Source organism: Gekko japonicus, unplaced genomic scaffold (genome assembly GCF_001447785.1).
Source record: "Gekko japonicus isolate JY-2015 unplaced genomic scaffold, Gekko_japonicus_V1.1 scaffold63, whole genome shotgun sequence".
NCBI classification, from domain to species: domain Eukaryota; kingdom Metazoa; phylum Chordata; class Lepidosauria; order Squamata; family Gekkonidae; genus Gekko; species Gekko japonicus.
In genome coordinates this window covers 121515-128700 of record NW_015168654.1, presented here as the reverse complement: position 1 = coordinate 128700, position 7186 = coordinate 121515, and the positions used below count along the sequence as shown (strand labels likewise).

Here is a 7186-nt window from a genome sequence, read left to right as displayed (position 1 = left end):
AGGATAATCTCTTTGACTTCCAGGCTGCCCTGGAGTATGGAGCAGTCCGTTTCCTATCAGGAGGCTTGAAGTAGGAATAAGCAGCCACTGCGGGGAATTCCGCATCTGGGTCCTCTGCCATCATTTTCAGCTTGGGCTAACACCCAGTTTGGACTGAGCTGGCTTTGTGATGGACGAGAGCCCTAGACTGATGGGTAGGATCTTTTCATTCTTATTCTGATCGTATCTCTTGACCTGGGCGTGGGCCCACCACACCACCATTTTTCTGGACAGGGCCAACTTGCCATTGAGGCACTGGATCGCTTGCTCAGCTTCCAGCTTATTAGTTTCAAAGTTCACGAAGCAGTAGCCCCTGGGCTGACCCTCCAAAGCGTCTGATTTGTGGAAGAGAAAGTCAAATTGCTTCACCTTGCCAAACTTTTGAAGGAGCTTAAGAAGGTGGTACTCTGTAATCTTGGGGTCCAGGCTGCCAATTCAGAGGCGACGACCATCCTGCAGAGCCCCCTCAGACAAGATGGATGTGTTCTCCAAGCACAGGCTCTGCATGGGAGGCACTGCGGCCACCATCCCCACTGGCGACCCCTCAGCACCTCTCATGAGCAGCCCATTTACCTACCTCCACAGTGAGTAGGAGCCAAACCCCCACACACACACCCAAACACAGAGGAGCAAATGTTCTGTGCAGATAGCAGACTGCTAGGGGAAAGCTGGGCAGAGGGGAAGGAAGGAGAGAAGCAGGGAGAGGTAGAGGGGAGTAGTGAAGGCTGATTCCTCCAGATTCCCTTGTTCACTAGCAAGAAGCCACCACTATGAGTGAGCTCTCTGGCAGCTCTCATTAGGTGGCAAGTAACTACCTAAGTTTCCCAGTGAAGCCAGCTGTGGTACCATTCAGTGTTCCCTCAAAGCTGAGTTAGTGTGAGCTAGCTCACAGTTTTTTAGCCTCCTGCTCACACGTTTTTGTCTTAGCTCAGGAAGGAGGGCTCCAGAGCAGACCAATTTATGCAGTAGCCAAACGGTTCACTCACAACTTTAATGCCAGTAGCTCACAAAGTAGGATTTTTGCTCACAAGACTCCACAGCTTAGAGGGAGCATTGGTACCATTGATCATGGTGTCCTTCTGGGCTGCTTAAAGAGTTTGCTTGAAGATAAATCTATTTCTGCTCTTTCAACGGAATGAACGAGGTCAATGGATGCCCCGAACAGACATCTTTATCATTAGAAGCTACCTTGGGAACAACGTGCTAAGAGGCTGAGTACAAATGTTTTGAAGAAATAAATTCTGCCTTGCTGTCCCCATTTGCCTGGAACTTCCTCCTGTCTACATGGTACTGGCTGTCTCTTCCCTCAGACTTGTTGAATAAAAATCCCACATCCTCTAATGCTTCATTTAAGTTCTTATCCCCTGGCCGAAACCAAGTTGACACAAATGTAAAAGCATCTCCTTCTATTCAACCGATGTTACCCTTGTATCTCTCTTCACTTCACTCATTCTTCTGTCCTCCTGTCCCCCCCCCCCCCATGTAAAAGCCATTATAGCAATCTCCTCTGAGAGCCAGTTTGGTGTAGTGGTTAAGAGCAGTGGACTCTAATGTGGTGAACCAGGTTTGAGTCCCCATTCCTCCATGTGAGGCCAGCTGGAGCTCTCTCAACTCCACCTACTTCACAGGGTGTCTGTTGCGGGGGGAGGAAAGGAAGGTGATTGTAAGCCACTCCAATACTCCTTCGGGTAGTATAAAACCTTCGGGTAGTGTAAAACCAACTCTTCTCCTTCGCTCACGGATGTGGGTTTGGGGTTTTTTGTTTTGCTGAATTCTATAAAATGCCTTGGTGCTGAAAGTGCTAAGTTGACAGCAGCAGCAACGATTAGCAACAAACATAGCAACAGAAGCAGGATCAAAATTCTGTGATTCACAACATCTATAAAAACCATTTTTGGCAATGTACAAAAATTCAAATATTCTGATAATTTTGTGATTCAATTAATAAACAAAAGGTTGAACATCAATATACTTTTTAACCCAGAGTTTACTGTGCTGGGCTACATAAAGGAATATGTGGTCCTGTCAGTTACAGAGTTGGTTATGATCCTTCTAGCAGCAGCTAAATTGACTGTTGCTGCAAAGTGAAAAAAGTCAGAATCTACATCAGTAAATGAATGAATTCATTGTGCATGGTATATGGTATTCTTGACTAAATGAACATACCATCAGAGGGCTGAAATGAAGTTTTCTAATGGTTCTAATAAATTCTTGGAACTCTGGGCAAGGGTCATAATGTTTTGGAATGAGAAACCTAGAGAAAGAACCTCTCCATATTTTTATGAGCTATTACAAACCATTGACGTTACTTTTTTCTTTGTACCATGATCAGCATCTATTGTACTTTGAAATTCAAAACTTTAATAAAGTAAATAAATTTTCTATATTGTAAGTGCCAGAGTAGAGGGGCAACTTGTCACAAGAAAGGAGGGGCAGGTGGAGGGAATCTGTGATTCCTTTCTACAGTATCTGTTGCGGGTGCTATAGCAAAAGAGGGAGCATTTTTGTAAAAAATATTTCCATTTGTGTGTCTTTCAGAAAAAGCTGCCTCCTGATTCGGAAGTCCTTAACAAGCCCAAATTGGTTTATACAATAAGTGCCCGAGAATTCTGGGATACAAAGCACCTCAGTAAAAAAGAAACAGGTAATGAAAGCCCTGGCAAATTCATGAAACCTTCTTACCAGTGGGTTGTCAAAGCTGCTTTATAATTATAACACTGGTCCATCAAGGTCAATATCTGTTTTGACTGGCAATGGCTCACCAGGGTCTCAGGCAGAGGGCGTTCACAACATCTACTACCTAATACTTTTAACTTGAGATACCAGGGATAGAGTTGGTACCTTATGCATGCCAAGCAAATGCTCTGCCACTGAGCCATGGCCCCTCTCCTGGTATCTGTGGTTTCTATGGATACTGGGAGAAAATAGGGTTCTTTAAAAACCAGCTTGGTTAGTCTCCTTGCTGAGTTTTGGTCTGATGAACAGTCCATGTCAGGGATGAGGACCTTGAGTCAATTATAAAATCCAATCTAATTGGATTGCATAAGAACATAAGAGCCCTAGTAGATCAGATGAGTGGTCCATCTAGTCCAACATCGTATATCACACAGTGGTCAACCATTTACCCTAGAAGGCCAACAAACAGGGCACAGAACCCAAGGCCTTCCCCTGATGTTGCTTCCTAACATGGGAATTCAGAGGTTTATTGTAATCATCCTTAGAAATAATTAGACAGGTAATTGGAGGTTGATATGGATTAGAAGTGCCACCGTCTAGTTTAACACCAGTTCATATTTGACCACAAAGCTGTTGTGTAAATGTATAGAAACAGAGATAAATCTTTCTTTTATATTACTCTGTTACCATTTTAAATTCTAAGAAATATTTTAAAGGGAATGAACTTCTAGCAGAAAGTATTTCAGAAAACTATTTTGACTGTTTGCCTCTCTTATTTTGATATTTCAGAGATACCAGAGCTGAGGGAGTACATCAGGAGGCTCTATCTGAAGGAGAATCAGAAACTGGTGACAGATTATGTGACTGAAGTGTTGAGCTTTCTCAAGATGGCTAAGAATTTTGGTTCTGAGGTATGAACATAGAGTTTCTAGACTAGAGCCACAAAGCATACAGCCAGCTAGAATAGACTAGATAGGAGTATAAGAGTCCTGCTGTAATAATTCCTTGTTTTTTTGTGTGTCTCTTTAAAAGTTTGGTTGCATGGCTGTGGTAGGTAGACTAGAGTGGTTGAGAGATGCAAGTGTGGGATGATTGGTGGTTGACAGAGGGGGAGGGGTTTTGGAAGTGAATCTGGGTGGAGGTTTTGTGCGTCAGTCAGGAGTTTCAGTTACAAGTTGACGATATGTTAGAGAGTTCTGTGTTGAGGCAGTTATAAGCTGACAGCTGAGGTAGTTCAGTGAGAAACAGAAGGAAAGCTGAGTGTATAGGAAAAAGTAAATGAAAGTTTAATTGAAGACAAGTTATAGGAAAGGCTGTATGTCCTGATAAACTGGAGAGAAACAGTGAACATATATGACCTTGAGTTAAACAAGTGTTACAAAGTTACCTGAAAGATCCCTGTCAGTGAGGGGTAAGATTGAGTGTGATACCAAAGCAATTGTACATCATTTACACCTTAATAGTTACATTGTATCACCATCTTATTTAGTATTTATTTCAATAAACCCTCTTTTATTCAAGTTTATACCAGCTCTGAATGAAATACTTCCCAGGACCACATAGATCCCTGTAAGCCTTGAACTCGGTCTACCAAATTAAAAAGAGCAACAGTAAAAGCATAAAGGTTTGGAAATCCTTAAAATTTCCTGGTGGCAGTCATATATACCCAGTAAAACAAAATAAAGAACACTTTTAAAGTGAAATTAGTCCTCCCCAATAAGGAGGACATCACACCTGCCGTTAAATATTTGTCTGGGGAATGCAAGTAAGTACATAATATGCAGCCACAGTCTCTTGAGCCCAGCATTTCCATCACCCGCAGTCCTCCTGCTCCCAAGTCCTTTGTTTTTCTTGTTTGTTTTCCCCATGATTCTGTGTAGCTGAATTCTCTTTTGGATGATTGCACCACCTTTAATTTATGAGTACCTTGATGAAGTGGCATTTTCTTGTTCTTATAGGTGTTTCAGACAAGCAATGTGAAAGAATTAATGACGAAGGAATTCGACTCTTTGGAGGAACACCTTGAATTTGTTTTTACTGAAATAGAACATGCTCTATGTGCAGGTGTGGACAATGCCAGAAAGAAGTACAAAAAAAGTGTTGAAAAACTGCTCACAGTAAGGAAAATTCACTATTTCCCTTTTTGCCATAATTTCATCTTATTCCTAAATGCGTCATTTGATAAACCTCAATTGTGAGATGCACTGACTAAAACAAAATACACTAAACTCAGCAAAGAACCATGCCCTTTTGAAATTTGGGAACACTTGTGGAACACTGGATCTTAATTTGCTCTATGTTCAACCTTAAGGCAGAATTATTACAAGTTCATTATATTTATTCCTAGAAAATTACTGAAATGAGAAAAGTAAGTTTTATAATTTATACTGGACTAGGAATAAGGCCTGTTGTGGAAATAAATACAATGAACTCTAGAAAGAGGCTCTGGGAGAGTGTCCTGGCCTTGGGCACTCAGTGTCAGTTTGCTATGGCAACCTCAGCAGGGTATAATGACAGAGTCCACCATTTTCTCCAGAGGAACTGATCTCTGCTACCTGAAGAGCACTTGTAATTTTGAGTGATCTCCAGCCCTCACCTGGAGATTGGCAAAATCGTTACCCAGGAGGAAATGGCTGGTTTGGAGGGTGGAGTCTATGGCATTGTACCTGTCTGAGGTCCAACCCCTCATCAAAACTCACCCTCTCCAGGCTCCATCCCTCAAATCCCCAGGAATCTGCCCCTCTGACTTCAGCTGACTTCTGCCTTCCCTCCTGGAGAGCAGTTGTAATTCTGAGTGATCTCCATCACTCATCTGGAGATTGGCAACAATGGTTCCCCAGGAGGGAATGGCTGGTTTGGAGGGTGGAGTCTATGTCACTGTACCTGTCTGAGGTCCCACCCCTCCACAAATCTCACCCTCTCCAGGCTCCATCCCTCAAGTCTCCAAGAATTTCCCAACCTGGAGTTGGCAACCCTATCGCCTTCCCAGCCAGTTATCAACCTACCTTCATTTCCCCCTCTGACTTCAGTTTTCCATCTCCCCCCGCACACCTGCAGCCTCTACTATACTCTGAAGCCCTGACTGCTACATCACATCAGCAGTCATAGGGGGGCCATCTCAGGAGAGTATAAGGACACAGAGCCCACCATTTCCTCCAGGGGAACTGATCTCTATCATCTGGAGAGCAGTTGTAATTTTTTTTTAAGTACCCATGGGTACACTTTTATTATTTTTCATATTATACACATACATACACACAACATATAAACAAACAACCACTTACATACATAAGACATACAAAGAGATCAGTATATTTTCTTATAACTCTATTACCATACTTAAAATTTTTCTTAAGTCACTTTCTATGGTTTTGCTTAAGTTTCTGTATACTCTTATCTTTTTACCATAGTTTCTATTTAACTAAAAGAGATTAATAATACCAAAAACTTCATTACTTTAAACTATGCATTTATATTATACCAGTCATGCAGTTTTTTCCACGTCTTTTGAAATGTTAGGTCTGTTGTCCCTCTCATCAACGATGACAGTTTGTCATTTTCAGCCATCTCCAACAGTTTATTCACATATTCTTTCTTCTTTGATGCTTCCATTTGTTTCCAATATTTTTCATATAATATTCTTGCTGCTGTACTATCAAATATCTATAATCTTTATGAAAATCTTTTGGAAATATGTTTAGTAGTAATATTTCCGGCAAAAATGGTATTTTAGTTCTCAATATCTCTTGCATCATCTCGTGAGTCAATCTCTCTCTTTTTTCCCCATCCCCCTGGGGGGAGGTTTTTATTGATTTTTTTTACAGACTACAAAACTACAACAGAAAACATAGGGAAAGGAAACTACATCTAGGGAAAAAAGAAAAAAGACCCACAACTAACTAAAAACCCAAGCGTAGGAGATCAATACATCAGCTTATCACCATGCTACTAATAATACAATGAATTTAGTCGGTTATGCTAGATTAATTATCGTTTAACCATCCCTTTAACTGTTTAAAGAAGTTCCCAGAGCATCCCCAAGTTATTTCAACATTTTTTCAGGCACAAATCAAAGTCCTTCAGCCCTTATTTATTCTTATCTTTTCTAATCCTCAATTTATATGAGCTTTTGGGGGCAGCCGCCCCCTTTTCAGAGGGGGAGTCCTCGTCCAAAGACCCTGAGCCCAACTCGCCATCAGATTTGCTTTCTTCTTCCTCCCCTTTGCCCTCTTCTGGTTCCCCAAGCGGTGTCCGCAGAGATCCACATGCTTTAAAAACAGAGTCAATCTTTTCTTTTTTATCATTAAGCTTGAAAATGATGACTTCTGGGATTAACCACCTGTAACTGATGCCATTTGTTTGTAAGAAAAGGGTTAATTCTTTATAGTTCTTTCTCTTCTGCCTTATATCAAATGGAATGTCTTTTAAAATCCTAATATTGTTGCCCCCGATTTTCAAGGGTGTTCCTGAA

General features: G+C 41.4%; 1 protein-coding gene and 1 pseudogene across 2 annotated transcripts in view; one reads left to right on the top strand and one right to left on the bottom strand.

Moving 5' to 3' along the window:
* The window catches only part of LOC107113778 (nuclear GTPase SLIP-GC-like), a 73538-nt gene that overhangs the window by 44282 nt on the left and 22070 nt on the right, over positions 1-7186 (top strand). For both annotated transcript variants that reach the window (XM_015415145.1, XM_015415144.1), the window contains exons 11-13: positions 2578-2683; positions 3505-3626; positions 4674-4832. In XM_015415145.1, the coding sequence (XP_015270631.1) occupies positions 2578-2683; positions 3505-3626; positions 4674-4832 (387 nt within the window). The remainder of the gene's footprint in view (positions 1-2577; positions 2684-3504; positions 3627-4673; positions 4833-7186) is intronic.
* On the bottom strand, positions 11-546 carry LOC107113750 (annotated as a pseudogene).